General features: G+C 56.0%; 5 protein-coding genes across 5 annotated transcripts; 3 read left to right on the forward strand and 2 right to left on the reverse strand.

The window, feature by feature from the left end:
- On the forward strand, positions 1-1,513 carry CH63R_02533 (uncharacterized protein; the record flags this gene model as incomplete). Its single annotated transcript, XM_018297508.1, has 2 exons — positions 1-406; positions 468-1,513. The coding sequence occupies 2 exons, from the start codon at positions 1-3 to the stop codon at positions 1,511-1,513; spliced, it is 1,452 nt and encodes a 483-aa protein (XP_018162324.1).
- A 602-nt stretch (positions 1,514-2,115) lies between these two features.
- CH63R_02534 (Pentatricopeptide repeat protein) lies at positions 2,116-3,301 on the forward strand (the record flags this gene model as incomplete). The annotated part of the gene is made up of 4 exons (XM_018297509.1): positions 2,116-2,158; positions 2,233-2,360; positions 2,439-2,984; positions 3,056-3,301. 4 exons carry the CDS (start codon positions 2,116-2,118, stop codon positions 3,299-3,301), a joined length of 963 nt encoding a protein of 320 aa, XP_018162325.1.
- A 591-nt stretch (positions 3,302-3,892) lies between these two features.
- CH63R_02535 (Pentatricopeptide repeat domain-containing protein) lies at positions 3,893-5,830 on the reverse strand (the record flags this gene model as incomplete). Its single annotated transcript, XM_018297510.1, has 1 exon — positions 3,893-5,830. One exon carries the CDS (start codon positions 5,828-5,830, stop codon positions 3,893-3,895), a length of 1,938 nt encoding a protein of 645 aa, XP_018162326.1.
- Positions 5,831-6,338: 508 nt separating this feature from the next.
- CH63R_02536 (DNA polymerase) lies at positions 6,339-10,984 on the forward strand (the record flags this gene model as incomplete). Its single annotated transcript, XM_018297511.1, has 5 exons — positions 6,339-6,630; positions 6,687-6,790; positions 6,845-7,835; positions 7,891-9,182; positions 9,236-10,984. 5 exons carry the CDS (start codon positions 6,339-6,341, stop codon positions 10,982-10,984), a joined length of 4,428 nt encoding a protein of 1,475 aa, XP_018162327.1.
- A 1,617-nt stretch (positions 10,985-12,601) lies between these two features.
- On the reverse strand, positions 12,602-17,490 carry CH63R_02537 (Translation initiation factor 4F; the record flags this gene model as incomplete). The annotated part of the gene is made up of 4 exons (XM_018297512.1): positions 12,602-12,710; positions 12,774-13,123; positions 13,177-16,821; positions 16,894-17,490. The coding sequence occupies 4 exons, from the start codon at positions 17,488-17,490 to the stop codon at positions 12,602-12,604; spliced, it is 4,701 nt and encodes a 1,566-aa protein (XP_018162328.1).
- Positions 17,491-17,877: the final 387 nt, after the last annotated feature.

A 17,877-nucleotide genomic window follows, 5' to 3' on the forward strand; every position in this document is an offset into this window, starting at 1 on the left:
ATGGACCACCCTCTCGAACAACAGAAGGATGTAGACACTGTCAATCAAGAAGTCTCGTCAGATCCTTCGGCCAAACGCTTTTCGAAGGTCGAATCAGTCACAAATCCCGGTGTTTCTATGAACTCAGTCGATGGTACAAATGGCCGTTTTGCCCGCTCTGCCTTCAAAGTCTCATGGAGTAGGACGGTATCCAGAATGCTGAGCAAACGACAAAGAACAGCTGCCACCCCCGACACAAACCCAGCTCCTAAATCTGATGCCAACGGGAGGAAAACGGATGCTTCTGATGACAGAGGGGATAAACGACTCAAAGAGCTGGGCAATCGACCCGATCCTACTCAGCCTCTGCTCTCAAAGCATGCCACTGTTATAGACGTGGCTGCATCAGGCATCATGAAGAAAAAAGGTGAGATTGCAATTTACACACCCTTTTTCTTGAGCACCTCACTGACCCTGCTGGCCTCTAGACTTACTGAAACGCCGCAGCTTGGGGGACTTTTTAGGTTCCATCAGCTCCTACAACACGCTCAAGAAGAGATGCAGATCCCCGGAGGCTTCAACGGACATGGTGGGCTCTCATTTTTCAACGGAGTCTCTGACAAAGGGTCATGATCACGCCGCATCCGACAACGCCCCTCCTACGCTGCCAAAGCTGCCGTCATCGGGGGATTTGGCAACAAGCTTTCAAAGAAATCTCGAAGCAGACCCGGAAGCTGTCACCACCGTTCTCTTGACGTCGCGTCCGCCAGGCATTAATTCTACAAGACACTACCGAAGAGATCAAGCCGTACAGACGCTTTTAACATCTACCCCAGAACGTACTGATGCGACGGGGGAAAGGGGATGCGGCTTGTCAGTGCCTAAAGTACCGGGGATGATTGACCTTTACACCGGGCGCCAGCTTGTGTGGAACACGGCTACCAGTGCTGACCCCCGGTCAGTGCAGACTCACACGCCCGGAGAGAAGCGGGAAGAGACGATACAGGAAGAAGTCCCGATGCTCTTGCAAGCGAAGGACAAGAAGCGAAAAGAGCTTGGCTTGCGTCCATGTACCAACCCTGGGACTGCATATACAACCGTGGATCCCCTCCAGGCTGTGTATGAGAGCAAACTCATTCAAGGCCCTCACCTCGAGTACAAGCGGAAAACACGCCGCAGTCTGGGGGATGATGAGGACTTCGACTATTCAAGCGGCAGCGTCTGGAGGAAGGACGAAACATCCAACGGCGCTACTGCTGCTGCTAACGACATCAACGTCCCTACTGGTGCCCCTACTGGTGCCGATGACGATATCACCGATATATCCTCCAACCCTGGTAGCAAGAACCTGAAAAAAAAGGCGAAGAGTCTGACGTTTATCAGACAGCTGGAGGTACAACCGCGCGGAAGCTCCCTAACAGCGCCGCGGAGAATTTCCTTTGAGATGGATCTGCGTGGAACCGACAGCGATGCAGGCGGCGCAAAAGACTCTTTTCATCACTCCTTGAAAGACAAACGAGTAGTTGTTGTATAGCTGGTTTACTGGCAGACGTGAACTATTGAGTATGATTATTGCCGACGAGTTACATTGTATGGGGAGTGGGCTTGATACTCCAGAGTTTGTTTGTTGTACAAGTGTAGAGCAACGGTTAATACAGAACGCCATGAAATACAGCAGACGTTGTGATTACGGGTTCTAAGATCACACCAGCGGTGCGACTCAGGACCGTGACAGACCCGTAGTAGGTACGTACTGTTGTGGTCGTCCGAGAGTGGAGACCCCTGGACGTGCGCTCCACAATCCTCGCAAACCAACGCGCCCGGCGAGACCCAGCACCCAGGTCAGCCTCAAGGGTCTCTCCATATGCAAGGTATCCATTTCTCCGAAGCCAACCTGCCTCGTCCACCTTTGTTGATACTCGACTTATTTCCTCTGCTATTACGTTGCTACTCTCCAACCAAGCATCGTCACTCTTTGATTGCTTGTTTGGCCACGACTTCTACGTGGCTACAGCGCACCGGCCTCCAACGACGTAAGATACCCTCCGTCCTCATTGCTTGCGACGGGCACATTCGACCTCGATACATTCCTAAACCACTCAATCGCCGCAGTCACCGACAAGGGACGCTTACACAATGGCGAAGGTTGCGACCGACTTTGAGCGCATCATCCAAGAAGGTAGGATCGCACTCGCCTCCACGCCCACCCCTCGAACCAGTCGCAAAGGGGGATCTTCGTTAACTCTATTGCAGGACGAGAAAGGAAGAAGAACGAGGCGCTGGCACAGAAGATCTTCTCCAAGGATAGACGGCAGAGCGCACCTACCAAGCTCAAGCCGGGCGCGGGTCCGTCGCTGGCGAGCAGAGTCGGCGTCAAGAAGGTACTGCTCTTTTCCACCTTCGCAGCTGCTTGCCCGCAAGCCACGAATACTGACATACTTCACTCTCTCGATTAGCAGCGCACCGCCTCTCTCGGTCCCAAGGCCCTCCCTGCGGGTAACATCGATGGCGACTGGACACACGACCTCCATGGAACCGTGAACGGCGGCGGCAGGGGACGGAATAATGGTGGCAACCCCGGTGCTGGCGGCCTCGCGTCGCGTATCTCGGCGCCCGGAGGTAGAACCGCGCCCGTTGGAGCTGCGGCGGCCAGACGAGGCGATAGACGCGCCGAGCAGAAGGCCGCCAAAGTCGCCACAGCGATTGAGCGCTCGGGTGGCATGTCAGACGTCCAGATGACCTTTTCCGCGCCCACCAACGCGCCGACCGGCCCCGCAGTGAAGAAGGGTCTTTCGATCCGTGGCCTGGCAGGTCCATTTGCGGTCATGGCCCAGAACTTCGCGCCGGGGACTACGGCAGCAGATATCGAGAGTGCGATGACGCCTGTCGGCGGGGAGATGCTGAGCTGTCGGATCATCAAGACCAGCCCGCTCATTGTGGCGGAGATGGTGTTTGCAACCAAGGAGGGTGGAGACGCCGTCATTGAAACGTTCAACAACCAAACGGTATGTTTCTTCCCCGGCCCTGAAGTCTAATATAGGTCAAAATTTGGAGTGCTAACGGCTGGAAACTACAGGCCGATGGACGGATCATCAAGGTATACCCCAAGCCCGGCGGCTACAAGGAACCCGTCACGACCAACGGCGCGCATCCTGTGAACGTCCGGTCGACGTCGAACCACATCATCGACGGCACGAACGGATTCCCCGAAGAGATGGAGGAAGACGACCGCGGCCTGTACAGCGATCGAATCGTTGGCAGCGGCAACAGCAGCAGCACCAACCGCAGAGGCCGCGGCTCCTACCGCGCTGGCCGCAGATGAAGGGAGGCAAGGGGGCTCCAGATGACACAATGAACCAAAAAAAAAAAGGGATACTCTACTTGGGGCGTTATAGAAGAGCGGGCTTGGGATAGGTGGAACACCTAGGCGACTCATGTGTATGTGTGTATATGTTTTCTGGTTCTTCTTGGAACCGATCACGTCGGGGAGAAGCCTCTTCTTGGGATCTTTCAATGGATTTCCGAGGGCGTGGATATCTCGACCTCTTTTCGCTTCTTCTCTTTTTTGGAAGCCTGTGTATTAATAGACCCCAAGACCCCGCGTCCCTCCTACCCGCCTACCGGAGAAAAAGAAGAAGAAAAAAACACCAATGTTCGCCGTCACATATCCTGATCTCGCTACTAATGCCACTCATGTGGTTTTACTGACCGTCAAGGCAGAGAGAAATGGACCACTGTGTGCACAACACCAGCGGGTTCGAAGTCGTATGGGAAGAACATAGGGGTGACATATATTATAGATTTGGGTATTGTATATCGCGACAGGGCCGCGCCAGGCCTGATATGTTCCATGGTACATGACGCCGATATCGTACATAGTGTTGTTACATCTTGCGAGAGCTACTCAAGTATTTCACATGACACCCTCGCCATCTTTCATGGGCGTATTCTTCGTGACGACGAGATCCTCCTCCTTCTGCTGATTCGGATCGGTGAACTCGACCACGAAGCGGTTGAGCTTGTTGCGCTTCTGCTTAAGCGCCTCGACGGCCTCCTCGTCAGCGAGCCGGTTCTCGTTGACGATCTTGTCGACGGCACTGATCATGTTGCGGGCGATCTCGATCAGCTCCTTGACCGCGAAACCGTGCATTTGCGATGTCTTGGATGAGGGCTTCCCTCCCGCCTTGGGTTTCTTCTTCAACATCGCGTCCTTCGCCGAGGTGAAGGGCGCCCATATGTTGTTAACTGCGGCGGCGAGCTGCTCGCCGTACGCGCGCCTCGCTTCCTCGACCTCGCCCGACTTGGCCACCTGGCGGAACTGGAAATTGGACGATAAACCAACTTTGAGGTATATGTGAAGCGCGCGGACGTCGAGAGGCGTCGTCCCTTTGGAGGCGGCGACGTGCGCCGTCATCCTCTCCAGGACAGCGGTTGCATTCTCAAAGGCCTTCTGGTTCATCTTGTCGTTGACGCAAGCCGAAAGGGCACGGCGGTACATGATGGGCACCAGCATCTCGTCGGGCAGCTTCTGTACAACCTTGGCAGCGTCGCGGCTCGATCCGTTGCGCTCATAGATACGGAGGAGCTGGTTCCAGTTGTCCGAGTCAGGCTCAAGGCCATAATAATAGACAAATAGATTCCAGTACTGCACAGCCAGCTTGGCCTGCCTATTTTGGAGGAGGGTGGTGAGAACGAGGGAGAGAGTGTTGGACCGCGGTATGGCATAATTGATCCTCGGCTTCGTCGATGGGACGGCCTTTTGTTGCGCGGAGCCGGCAGTGCCAACGGCTGCGGCGATACCCTTCATGCCTTCGTTCATGCGCAGCGCATGGTCCTTGGCGGGGTTTTTGCAGGCCAGATCGCGGACGCTCATGGTCTCCTCGAGCAGGGGTATGATATTAGCCTGATCCTTCTTGTCGCCAAGTAGCAGTACGCGGGCCATGGCGCAGACGAGGTCCTCGTCGAGTTCTAGCGTGCCTTTGCGCCAGTTGCGCATGACCTCCTCCCATATGGCCTTGCACCGCTTGACCATCTGCGCCATCGTGTCGAGGATCTCCTGGAGGGATTGACTTCTTTGCTTCTCGGGGTTCTCCGCCTCGAACCGCAGGGCGTTGATGATGGTCGTATACGTATATGCCGTGGTCTTGCGGCCGGCACGGGCGTCGGCTGTTTCGGCGATGGAGAACATGGCGTCAACGTCGCCCGCGCGGCCGCAGACCTGAAGAACGGCGTTGAGGTGGAAAGAGTTGGCGCGGACGGCCGAGTTCTCTTTGAGGAGCGAGTTGTAGATAGCGACGGCCTTCGGAACGGCGGCTTTAGGGTCAAGCGACTTTGCGCAGCCGGTGAGGAGGATGGTGTATGTTCGGTCGTTGGGCTGCTGGCCTCGCTTCTTCATGTCGTTGAAAAGCTTGATGGCGGCGTTGACGCTCTTGTCGCGAACCTTGTACTCGATCAAATGGTTCCAGGCGACGGCGACCTGCTTGTCCTTGCTGGAGCGTTGGACGAGGAGAAGCGCCTCGTCAAAACGGCCCTTCTTGAGGGTTGCCTCGACGTGCTGGGCGATATTGTAGGGGTCGTCCATATGCTTGAGGTGCTGGTCAACAGCCCAATCCATCTTCCGCTTCCTGTTTTTCTCGGCAACGTCATCAGCATTGTCAGTGTCTCTGGGGCTTCTCCGCGCCTCCTTCATGAAAGCGGCGCGGGAGACTGTCGTTTGAGACCGTTGCTGAAGCTGGAGGTGGGGTGGGAGGCCATGTTGGAGGGTCGAAACCGTGGCTGATGTTTCGACAAAAGAGGCCTTGGTAGATAGTGGCTGTATCGCTCGCCTGAGGCACGCTTTACAAGACAACATCTCGAACTGGTTTTGAATAATCAGGGACCATCAAAGGTTGTCAACGTTAGCCTTCGGGGCCAGCGCCGGGAAATTTTGCCCAAGCTCCTTATCTTATCGCAAGCTAGAAACCACTATTTTACAAGGGTCAGCGGATCGCTGAATCTACCTAAGGTACCCAGGAACTGACGTCGGTTGCCCGCCCATTTCTTGACCAATCAAAGCAAGCCAAAGGAAACTAATTAAGCAGCCTGGCAAACGACGCGTCGCCAAACACGAGACGCGATTTCTACGCGCGCCGCCCCTGGATACTTGCCAAATTATAGTGCATCGAATTCCGTGCTTCTGTATATCCCACTCACTAGAGTCGTGCTCCGTTATCCTTACAAAACACAACCAAAGACACCAATTCTCTCAGCCCAAATAGTTGGCGCCGGATTTTTTTTGAATACCATGAATTAGAGCCTTCTCCTCCGAGCCTCCAGATTTCTTCCATAATACCCGACATCCACGATCACGCTTGCCTGTTATGCCCAAGATCGACAGGCGCTCGAAGCTGGCAGAGCTTCGAGCCCTCCGAGCGGCCGGTAAGAGGGCCAACTACGAAGTCGAAGAGGTTGACGAGTTATACGAGGAGGTCGACGAGAACCAATACAAGAAGATTATTCGGGATCGCCTGGATCAGGACGATTTCGTTGTCGACGATAATGGCGAGGGATATGCCGACGACGGTCGAGAGGAGTGGGATCGCGCTCCTCAGCACTACTCGGACAGCGAGGATGAGATGCCAGTGAAGGGTCGAGGCAGGCCGAGCAAGGCTTGTAAGCGCGCCCAGTCGTTCTATCCTTCAAGTAGAGCATCTACTAACATTCAACAGCAAAGAAGGAGCGCGAAGACGAGGATGCCAAGCGGGACGCCAATGACCGAGACATCAGCGAATACTTTACAAAGGGCATTACCAAGACCCAGGCAAAGCCAAAGGTTCGTTTTATAGACAAGGATTGAGCGAAGAAAATCATTTGACATCGTGCATAGGTTGCCAAAACGAAAGAAGACGACGCGTTCCTTGCTGATTTGCTCGGCGAGGTCGACGCTAACATTCCCGCTCCTGCATCTCGCTCGGCTAAGCGCAACAGATCCCCAGAACGACGACGAGCCCGTGTGCTATCAACCGCGCCCGAGGCCAGACCACGTGTCACCAAACGAACGAAGACTGTGGACGACAGATTATCATCCCCTGCCATTGACGATTCGCTGCCCGATGATGGCTACCTCCCCCCCGTGGGCGATGACAGGGACGACAGCCCTGTCCCGATCACAGTGGATGACGTTCCCATGTCCGATCTTGCGCCATCTTCACCTGCTGCCAAGGTAGCCCAGCGCAAGGGCTTGATCAAACAAGAGCCCAAGGAGGATGACGAGGACATGATGGAGGTTGCCCACGCCGGGACTGTTACCGCTGCCAGCGTCAACATCGCGGGGTCAAGGCCACCGAAGAAGCTGGTCAAGCCGGATCCCTACCCGACCCCTATGAGCTCGTCCCCGGTTAAGCCGGCTGCTGCAGCGGTCGACTCATCTGCTTGGAACACCATTACGGACCAGCTCAACGTTGTTACAGGCTCTCCTGCTGAGGCTAGAACCATTGGCAAGATTGACTATAAAGACGCCATAGAGGAAGACGGCAGCCTCAACATGTTTTGGACCGACTATACCGATGTTAACGGTAGTCTCTGCCTTTTCGGCAAAGTCTTAAACAAGAAGACTGGGCTGTACGTCAGTTGCTTCGTCAAGGTCGACAATATCCTCCGAAAGCTGTTCTTCCTCCCCCGCCAAACAAAAGTACAGGGCGGAGAAGACACCGGTGAGAATATCGAGATGATGGACGTATACTCTGAAGTAGACTCCATCATGACCAAGATGAATGTTGGCATGTACAAGATCAAGGCTTGCACCCGCAAGTATGCCTTTGAGCTGCCAGGAATTCCAAAGGAAACTGAATATCTGAAGTGTCTCTACCCATACACAAGTAAGTCGTCGAGAAAGTGGCAAAGTGACAGGATAGTATTACTAACTTGAAACAGAGCCCGTGATCGACGGATCGGCCACTGGCGAAACCTTCTCGCATGTCTTCGGAACGAACACTGCTCTCTTTGAGCAATTTGTGTTGTGGAAGAACATTATGGGTCCTTGCTGGCTAAAGATTACCGACGCCGACTTCGGCGCCCTTAAGAACGCCTCTCACTGCAAGCTTGAGGTGCTGGTTGAGCACCCTAACATGGTGTCTACACTCAACGAGTCCACGGATAATCTCGACGCTCCGCCCCTGACCCTGATGAGTCTTGTCTTACGGACGGCCTTCAACGCCAAGGCCAACAAGCAAGAAATTCTCGCGATCAGCGCCCGAATCTATGAAAAGGCATCTTTGAATGACACAACCCCGGCCGAGAAGCTCCCTTGCCGGACATTCACCCTCATCCGACCTCACGGCGCAGCGTTTCCTCTCGGGTTTGAAACGTTGGCAAAGGAGAGAAAGAGAGGCCTCATCAAGACTTTCCGACAAGAATCCGAGATACTGACGTTCTTTCTCGCTCAGCTTGATGTTGTGGACCCAGACGTCATCCTTGGACATCAGTTGGAAGGCGTCGACTACAGTGTTCTGCTCAACCGCCTGCACGAGAAGAAGACCCACCAATGGTCTCGTCTCGGTCGGCTCAAGCGGACGCAGTGGCCGGCTTCTATGAACAAGGTGGGCGGCAACGTCTTCGCTGAGAGACAGGTCATGTCTGGCCGTCTGCTTTGCGACCTCGCCAACGATGCTGGAAAGTCTGCCCTGCACAGGTGTCAGTCATGGAGTTTGACGGAAATGTGCAGTCTTTACCTGCCGGGCAACAACCGCAGGCAAGACATCGACAACGAAGCGGCACTCAAGACCTGGGCGACCCAGTCCAAGGAGGGCATGATGAACTACGTAACCCACATGGAAACCGACACCCATTTCATCACCGCGCTGGCCTTGCAGGTCCAGCTCCTCCCTCTGACCAAGGTCCTAACCAATTTAGCCGGCAACTCCTGGGCGAGAACTCTTACTGGTACTCGCGCTGAGCGGAACGAGTACATTCTGTTGCACGAGTTCCACCGCAACAAGTACATCTGCCCTGACAAGCAAACCTTCCGGGGTAGGATGGCCCAGGAGGAGAACCAAGACGATGAAGGTGAAGGCAAGAAGAAGGACAAGTACAAGGGTGGTCTCGTCTTCGAGCCCGAGAAGGGTCTTTATGACAAGTTTGTCCTGGTCATGGACTTCAACTCTCTATACCCCTCCATCATACAGGAATTCAACATTTGCTTCACGACCGTGGACAGATCCGCATTGGTAGGCCTACGCGTCGTCATGGTCCTGGCACCAATAGCTAATTCGTTGAGCAGGAACAGGATGAAGATGCCGTGCCCGAAGTCCCCAAGGACCAGGATCAGGGCATTCTGCCCAGACTCATCGCCACGCTCGTCAACCGAAGAAAACAAGTCAAGGCGCTAATGAAGGACAAGGGCGCATCTCAGGATCAGCTCGCCACCTGGGATATCAAGCAGCAGGCGCTCAAGCTTACGGCGAACTCCATGTACGGATGCTTGGGATACACCAAGTCTCGTTTCTACGCGCGCCCTCTGGCTGTCTTGACCACGTACAAGGGCCGTGAGATTTTGCGCAGCACCAAGGAACTCGCCGAGAGCAACCAACTCCAGGTCATTTACGGAGACACAGATTCCGTCATGATCAACGCCAACGTCGAAAATGTATCGGATGCCTTCAAGGTCGGCCAGGAGTTCAAGAAGGCTGTCAATGAGCGATACAGGCTCCTTGAAATCGACATTGACAACGTCTTCCGCCGCATTCTGCTGCAAGCCAAGAAGAAGTATGCCGCCATCAACCTGGTTCAGAAGGACGGCAAGTTTATTGAGCAGATGGAAGTCAAGGGTCTTGACATGAAGCGTCGTGAGTACTGTGGTTTGTCCAAGGAGATCTCCAGCAAGATTCTCAATGAGATTCTCTCCGGTGACGAGACCGAGAAGTCCATTGCCCGCATCCATGAGTACCTCAGAGACATATCTGGCAAAATGCGAGAGCAAGCCATACCGACTCAAAAGTACATCATCTTCACGCAGCTCGGCAAGGCTCCTACGGAATATCCCAACGCAGACTCGATGCCCCAGGTCCAAGTTGCCCTCAGGGAGATTGCCAAAGGAAAGAACGTCCGCCGTGGCGATGTTATCTCGTACATCATCACTGGAGACCCTCAGAGCTCCGACCCCGCCCCGAAGAGAGCATTTACTCCGCCAGACGTCATGAAGGCAGACTCCGGTCTCTCGCCGGACGTCGAGTGGTACCTTGGCAAGCAAATCTTCCCACCAGTTGAGCGCCTTTGCGCGAACATTGTCGGTACCTCGAGCTCTCAGCTCGCGGAGTGCTTAGGACTCGACATACGCAGGTACAAGTCAGTTCAGGACCAGCAGCACGGCGGCTCGAGCAATGATGTGGAGATTCACCCTCTGGAGTCGCAGATCCCTGACGATGTCCGCTTTGCCGAGTGCGCCCGTCTCTCCCTCCGCTGCCGCAAGTGCAAGGCCTCTTCGACGTTTGAGGGTCTGCTGGCGCAGCCTGACCGCGTGTCGGCATCTGGTGTGCTCTGTGGCCCCTGTGGCGCAACCATCTCGACTCTGTCGATCGTGGCACAGCTCGAACATGCTCTCCGCACCCAGACGGCACGGTACTACGAGGGCTGGCTCGTGTGCGACGACTCTGCCTGTGGCATGCGCACGCGGCAGATGAACGTCTACGGCACCCGCTGTTTGGGCCCCAAGGGCCTCGCTCGGGACTGCCTGGGTCGGATGCGCTACGAGTACACGGAGAAGGCAATCTACAACCAGCTCGTATACTACGCCAGCCTGTGGAACGTCGACAAGGCCAAGGCCAAAGCCTCGGCCGAGAGCGGTAACGACATCTCGCGCGAGGACAGGGACAAGATCCTCGCACTAGCGGAGCACAACCGTGCCCGCTTCGACACGGTCAAGGGCGTCGTGGACAAGTACCTCGACAAGTGTGGCAGGCAATGGGTCGCCATGGATACCTTGTTCGCCAAACTGGGCTTCAACAAGCTTATTGCTGCTGCAACCGCATAGGGAGGGGAAGGATCGCCAAAGGGCTACATATCGGTGTGGCTAATGATTACAGACGGACGGGTTCGTGGGCATGATTCTGCTTTTGGAGGAGTTTTCTACAGTGCTTGTTTGCTCTTCTTGTTCTGCTTTTTGTATTTATCTGTACGCCTTAGTCTCAACTGATTGGGGGACTTTGACTTTGAAGAAGCTGAGGAGCCTGGAGTTTGGATGGGCTTGGGATGAGGCGGCATTCTCACAAGTTGGCCGTGTGGTATCTTTCCATAGTTGCAAGGAACGAACTCATACTCATCCGGATGCCCGACACGACACACGCACTGGTCATCGTTCACTTGGGATTTCGATGTCGAAGCAGTTGAAAATCCCCTCTCTAAAGACGGCACTGATGTCGTTGGCAGGTCAATGGCGCATTCAGGGGTGAAAGGGGGAGGATTGCCACTTGCGCAGCTGTAAGGCCACTTACAAGGGCAAAAACTCATACCAACGCCACATTGGTTGCAGAAACGCACAGAGCGTTCTGCCAACCACTCCTGTCGATCACTCAGCGCAGGACCATATGTCACCGTCAGGGAAGTAGTCAACTAAGGAGTCTTTTGATTTGCACTGTGGTCCACTAGCCCGGCTTCGCTGCCGAAATAAATGTACAAGTTCGGAGGAAAACCTTCTCTCCCTCCCTCTCCCTCCCTTACTCTGTCTATTCTAGATCCTGTTGATTAACCCCATGCCGGATTTGTTCTCCCCCCTAGTTGATTTGCCCAAGCTTGGAACCAGGTTCACCGTTGGCGACCAGTAACCCTAGCCCAGTTGGAGCCTCCACCAGGAATGCATTCCCTTATTTAAGAGATGCTGGATGAACTGCACTGCTCCCTCCCAAACTCTGGGGCAACCTCTGGGACATGCCGCAAATGATCGCAGTTCGAGAGAGGGGGGAGGGGGAGAGAGAGAGAGACAGACCGGACTGCTAAAGTGTGACCCAAGCCGATGCCAAAAGGAAAAAAAAGACGTAAATCCCCTTCTGAACAAATCCCACAGCTCCCCTTTTTGCATAAGAACAGGATCCACGACCTGGTCGAAGCTCTCATGTATGCTTTTTTGATGTCCGCCTGTGAAAAGAGCAAAGCGTGCGCAGCCTGTTCTGTGCGCATGAGCTCTCCATTACTGGATGGACTCTCCTGAGGTCGTCTCTTGTTCCGTACGTCTGGCTTATTCTGCACTCGACCCAATTCATAACCACTCCTTCCACCCCACGTAGCCAGGCACGTAAAAGATGACCCATAAAGCGTCGTGAACTCGTATTAGAAAAGGAATAAAACACAATGTGTGGAGAGGCCGCTTCGGAGTTGATGCGGTCGGTTGAAGAGAGAGCCGAATGTAGTAAAAAGGGATTACATTCGGATCCCGGAGTCGGGAAGCCTCTCTTCTCGTCGAGAGGTCATCTCAGTGTGAGTCGTCTATGTCGGTATTCTTGAGGTATCATGGTCCGCGGCAAAGATCAAGGTAACTTTTTTGGAAAACGAACTCTGAAAACCCTCAGTGTAAATGCACCAAACAGCCCCCGCCCCCTGTCTATTTGCTGAAATGCAATGACTTGATGGAAAAGGAAATGCTCGGCTACTCTCTTCATTTGCTCTCGGCAGCAGTGCTGTCAGGAACAGCCTTGGACAGTGCAGGAGACGCAGCAGTCGAAGGGGGAGAGGCCGGGTTTTCGCTATCCAAGTTGGCGAGTGCGCTGTGGACAGGGTTAGTGGCTTTGGCTAAGGGCAACAGAAGAGGGGGACCCGCGAGAACTTACCTGAAGGCGTTGGTGTGTTGCGTAGTGGGCGGCGTTCCGGTGCGAGATGAAGCACCCGAATCCTCGCCAGGTCGGCCGAGGGAGCCGCCAGGTCCGAGTCTGCGACCGCTGTTGCTACGCGAGCTGAACATGGAGGTGGGGCCAAGGGAGATGTTGCCGCTGGCAGCTCTGTTGGTGGAGCCCTTCAGGCGCCGCAGGTCGTCCATACCGACCTGGTTGGACTGAGCCTGCATGTAGCCGGACGAAAAGTTGCGAGAGTCGCCACGGCCCATGTTGGGGCGACCGCCGGGACCGCGCTGGCTGCCGCCGCGCTGGTTCTCCTGTGCTTTTTGCAGAGCAGCTGCCTCGGCCTGTCATTTCTGTTAGCATCGAACGTGATCATCAAGAAACGTAGACAACATACCTCTGCGCGGATCTCGTCAAGGGTCTTGGGGCCCTTGTTGGCTTCCTTGGAAGCCCAGCCACCCTTGCGGAGGTCGATAACGTCCAAAAGCATGAACTTCAATCTGCTCGCAAGCTCGGGCATGTCCATCATGTGCTGAATGCGGTCGAAGTAGACGTTCATCAAGGCCTTACCCTTGTCTGAGGCGTCGAGGTTGCTACCGATGGTTCTCAGCAGCTTGGACAAAGACTCTATCTCAGCCTCGTCGGGAATGCCCTCGTAGTCGACAAGTTTGCGGACACACTCATGCATGATGCGCTCCGTGAGCATGCCAAGTTTGTACAGTTCACCAATGAACTGAACGAGACCGAGTCCACGACGCTTGGCAGCAGCGGCGATATAGTACTCGTCAGAAAGCATGGCAGCCTCCGATGACTGAGGCTTGCCTTCGTCAACCTCTTCGGGCTTGGTGGGCAGGTTGACCTTCCAGCCACGCTCGAATTCTTCCTGGCAACGGTTGAGCAGGTACTTGCGGAACAAGGCACCGCCGCTAACGACAACGCCGTTCTTGTCCTTGATGTTCTCGTCGCGGATCTCGGGGCTCATGGTGTCAAGCATACGCTTGCAGAACTTGGCATACATGGACGCCCAGTGAGCCTCGTCGGTAGCCTTCTCAAAGGTGAGCTGGATAACCTGGCGGAGGGTGCGACCGTCGGACTCGTCCTTGGACTGGCCGGCAATGGTGAGGATCTGGTCGGCAATCTTGTCGAACTTCTCCGGGGTCATCTTGTTGAGAGCAGCCTTGACCTTACGCTGGACCATTTCGGGGTCCATGTGATCGGCGCCAGGAGTAGGGCCAGAGGCGCTGGGCTTGCCAATGCTGGTCGGCTTCCAGCCAGTAGCGGAGACCGTGATAGGCTTGAGCTCCATACCCGCAGTGAGAGGCATCGTCTTGGCCGCCTGCGCATCCTTGGCGTTGTAGTCGTTGCGTCTGCTACCACCACCTCCTCTGGCGGAACGGGTTCTGGGAGAGTTGGGTCCCATGTTGGAAGAAGAGGGCGTGCGCACCATCTGGGGGCCGGGGAACGAACGGAAAGTGCCCATGTTGCCGACAGGGCCACCTCCGGAGCCCATAGCAGCGTTGGCCATGGCAAACCGCTCGGCAGAAGTAGTGCCTCGGACGTTGTTGGAAGGGGCTCTGAAACCACCCATGGTGGAGTTTGCGGTCGTGGCAGCAGCGCCGCGCTGGGATCCGCCGCGGCCGGAACCGGCGCGAGGAGTGGACGCAGAGCGAGAGCCATCGTTATCGCCAATCAGCGACTTGACCTGCTGGTGGAACTCGGTGGAAGGTTGCTCAGTGAAGACCTTCTGGAACTGCAGCAAGAACTGAGCGTCGTACTTGAAAGTCTTGCCCTTCTTGGCGACCGCAGCGTTCAGGGCCGGATTAGGAGAGCTGATGCCAGAGGGATAAAGATCCTGGTTCATGACAGTCAAGAAGCGAGCAGACTTCAAGGACTGAAGAGCAGCGCTGGGCTGAGGTGCCTCCACGGGCTTGGTGTTGAGGGGTGCCAGGTTCAAAGGAGACGGCTTGGAGCCGCGCTTCTCGGTGGGGGTAGCTTTGGGCGCAGAAGCCTCGGTAGGAGTTGAGGCCTTTGGATCGCCAATGCTGAGACTGGAAAGCTTGTCGGCAACATCGCCAACCTGGGCAGGCTCACTGTCGCCAGCCTTGGTTTTCGCGAGAAGCTCGGCGACAGAGGCACCAGCAGCCTCGGCACGCTTCCTCTCCTTCTCCTCCTCGAGACGCTCCATCTCGCGCTCGGCCTCGCGGAGTTTGCGGTCTGCCTCGGCGGCATTGGTGGCCTTGTTGGCTTCATCAGCCTTCTTCTGTGCCTCCTTCTCGGCCTTCTTCTTAGCATTGTACTCGGCGGCCTCCTTCTCGCGACGGGCATCCTCCTCTTCCATTTCGCGGATCATGCGCTCCACTTCATCCTCCTCGTCGGCAGCGGGCTCAACAGGCTTCTCGGCCGCCTTCTCAACAGGCTTCTCGGCTTCTGCCTTGGCCTTTGCCTCGGCCGCCGCCTTCTCTTCCTCGGCCGCCTTGGCCTTAGCCGCCTTCTCTTCTTCCTCGGCCTTGCGTTTGATCTCGGCCTCCTCTTCAGCCTTGCGGGCCTCTTCCTTGGCCTTCTCCTCAGCCTCGGCCTGGGCCTTGGCTTCGGCAGCCTTCTTCTCGTCTTCGGCAGCCTTGGCCTTGGCCTCCGCCTCTTCCTTCGCCTTATCCTCACCGCCCTTGGCCTGTTGAATCTTGGCCCTCAACTCATCCTGGATCTCTTGACGAGTCTTGGGAGTTGCCTGGCTGTCGGCGCGGACGTGGGAGGGGGTGGCTGACTTGGGAGGAGGAGTTGGGGTCGAGGTCACAATCGGAGGAGTCTTGGACTGCTGAATGCTAGGAGCGGGCGAAGAAGGGGTCTTGATGCTCTTGAAGTCGACAGCCTCACCGGCAGCGTTCTTGATGACGATGGCAGCGCTCTTCTTAGGGCGGACGAAGTTGCCAGATGACGAAGCCACAACGGGGGTCTTGACTTGGGCATTCTGAGACTGGGGGGTACCGGAGACAACGACGGGTTGGCTCGGCTGTCCAGTGCTGGAGGAGGGTCGCTCAGAGTGAGACGAGGTGCGCGACATGGCGGTCGGCGCAGGCTGGTGGTAAGGGGGGGGCACGAAGCCGGGCTGGAAGGTGGGAGGGCCACCAGGAGGGGAAGGCATGTATCCCATCTGGTTGTAGTACATGGGGCGACCGAACTGATCGTACTGAGTCGGTTGGGGAGGGTAACCGTACTGCTGCTTTGTGTTTGTTAGCAATCTCTCATAATTACCGCTTTCGGGAGAAAGGTCAATTGAAGGAACTGAAGGAAGAGGGAGAGCTGGTGTCTCGTTCGATGACACAAAGCCACGCTCGGCGAAGTTGTGTTCGCCCAAGTCAGGATGGTATCTCGGACTCGGCCGGCCAGGGGCGGTCCAGAGATGGTCTCCGTGCTTGCTATAGCGTCGAGGCTTCGTATTGTCGTAAGACATGTCATGGGAAGAATCCGTGTATCGCGACTTGCTGTGGGGAAACTTCTCCCAGGTCTGATACTGGCCCTTCTTCTTTTTGCACTTGACGGACGGAACGAACGAAGGAGCCAAGGTCGACGGAATGAAAGCATCTTGAAGGGAAGGGGTATGTACTTGTTGTTGCGCCATGTTGGGAGGCGGGTAATGGTACTGAGGAGGAGTAGCCATGGGCATCGGGTGCATCTGCGCCGGAGGCATGTTCGGGGTTCCTGGCTGGGACTGGGCCAGGGCAGGGCTTCGGGCCGGCTGGGGCGAGTTGGGGTAGGGTTGCATCGGTCTTCCGGGGTGGAAGGCAGGCGGCATGCCGCCGCGGCCCTGACCATTGCGGTATTGCTGGTTGGGGGGGAAGCCCATGTTGGCGTTGTAGGGAGGCTGGTGAGGGTTGAAGCCACGGCCACGGCCGCCCTGAGGCTGGAAACCCTGACGGTTGGGACCCTGGTTGGGACCAGTAGCGTCACTGTGCTGGGAAACACCGGATTCCCGACGAATATGCGAGCCAGGCTGCGCGGGCTGCGCGGTTTGGGTCTGAGGAGTAGAGGCTTGTCTCATGTGGCGCTGTTGAGGGTAGATGTCAGCGGGGGGCTCACGAGCGCCGTGTCCGGACAGGGCCAGGTTATAGTTACTTACATCGCCATCGCTTCCAAGACTTCCAAAGGTCATGGCGTTGGATGGAGCCATGCCCGAAGGAGGGCGCCCACCGCTAGCAGAAGGTTGGGGGATAGGAGAGGGAGAATGCGCGGGAGAGGGCACACGCTGATTGTTGGATCCGGGGATGGGGATAGGAGCAGCCGTTGCTTGAGGGGTGCTGTGGGCGACGGCGGGAGAGTTGTAGCCGAACTGAATGCCAGGCTTGGAGCCTCCGACAGGGCCGCCGTTGGGAGCGAAGCTGTTGGGGCCGTTGGCGCTAAGAGTGACGGAGCTCTTGCGGGCGTGATCGGGCGCGTTCCCGTTCATGTTGTTGTTGGAAGAGCCGTGAGCGACTGCTGGGGCAGCGGGCACAGCAGGTGTGATGGGAGGACGTCCATTTACTGGTGACGGAGCAGACGGCTTTGCATTTTGCGCAGAGGAGCCACCGACCACCACAGGTGGGTTGGATCCCGTCGCAATCAGCGGCGTGGAGGCTTGCTTCTTGGTCGCACCGGCAGCGGAAGCATATGAGGGAGCCGAAGTCGCAGCGGAGGTGTTGGGTGCCGGGTTGGACTGAGGGTTGGCAGTCGAAGTCATATGTGGAATCTCGTCGTAGCGCGTGTCGTGAGGAGAGTGGCGTTTGATGAGGAACCGTGTCGGGACAAACTTGACGATCGGTGTCGAAGAGGGATGATGTACGACGTTGCGAGAAGAGGACGACGAAAAGGTGGTCGAACTGGCGCAAATGGAACGATCGCTCGGATACCGAATCTCAGATTCGACTGGGTGTTGCAGATCGCAGAAATTCAAGAATGAATGACTGTGTCAATAACTCGAAGGAGAAGAAAAATCCTCGTGATGTAATGGATCGATTCGAGTTGAAGAATCGATTCAGATACCAAGAGGGTGGGGGGTGGGTTGGAGGGAGGAGATTTTTTTCTCTGTTGTTGCGGGAGGAAGTGTTCGTGGATTCCTAGACGGAAG

This window comes from Colletotrichum higginsianum, chromosome 2 (assembly GCF_001672515.1).
Source record: "Colletotrichum higginsianum IMI 349063 chromosome 2, whole genome shotgun sequence".
Lineage (NCBI taxonomy): Eukaryota > Fungi > Ascomycota > Sordariomycetes > Glomerellales > Glomerellaceae > Colletotrichum > Colletotrichum higginsianum.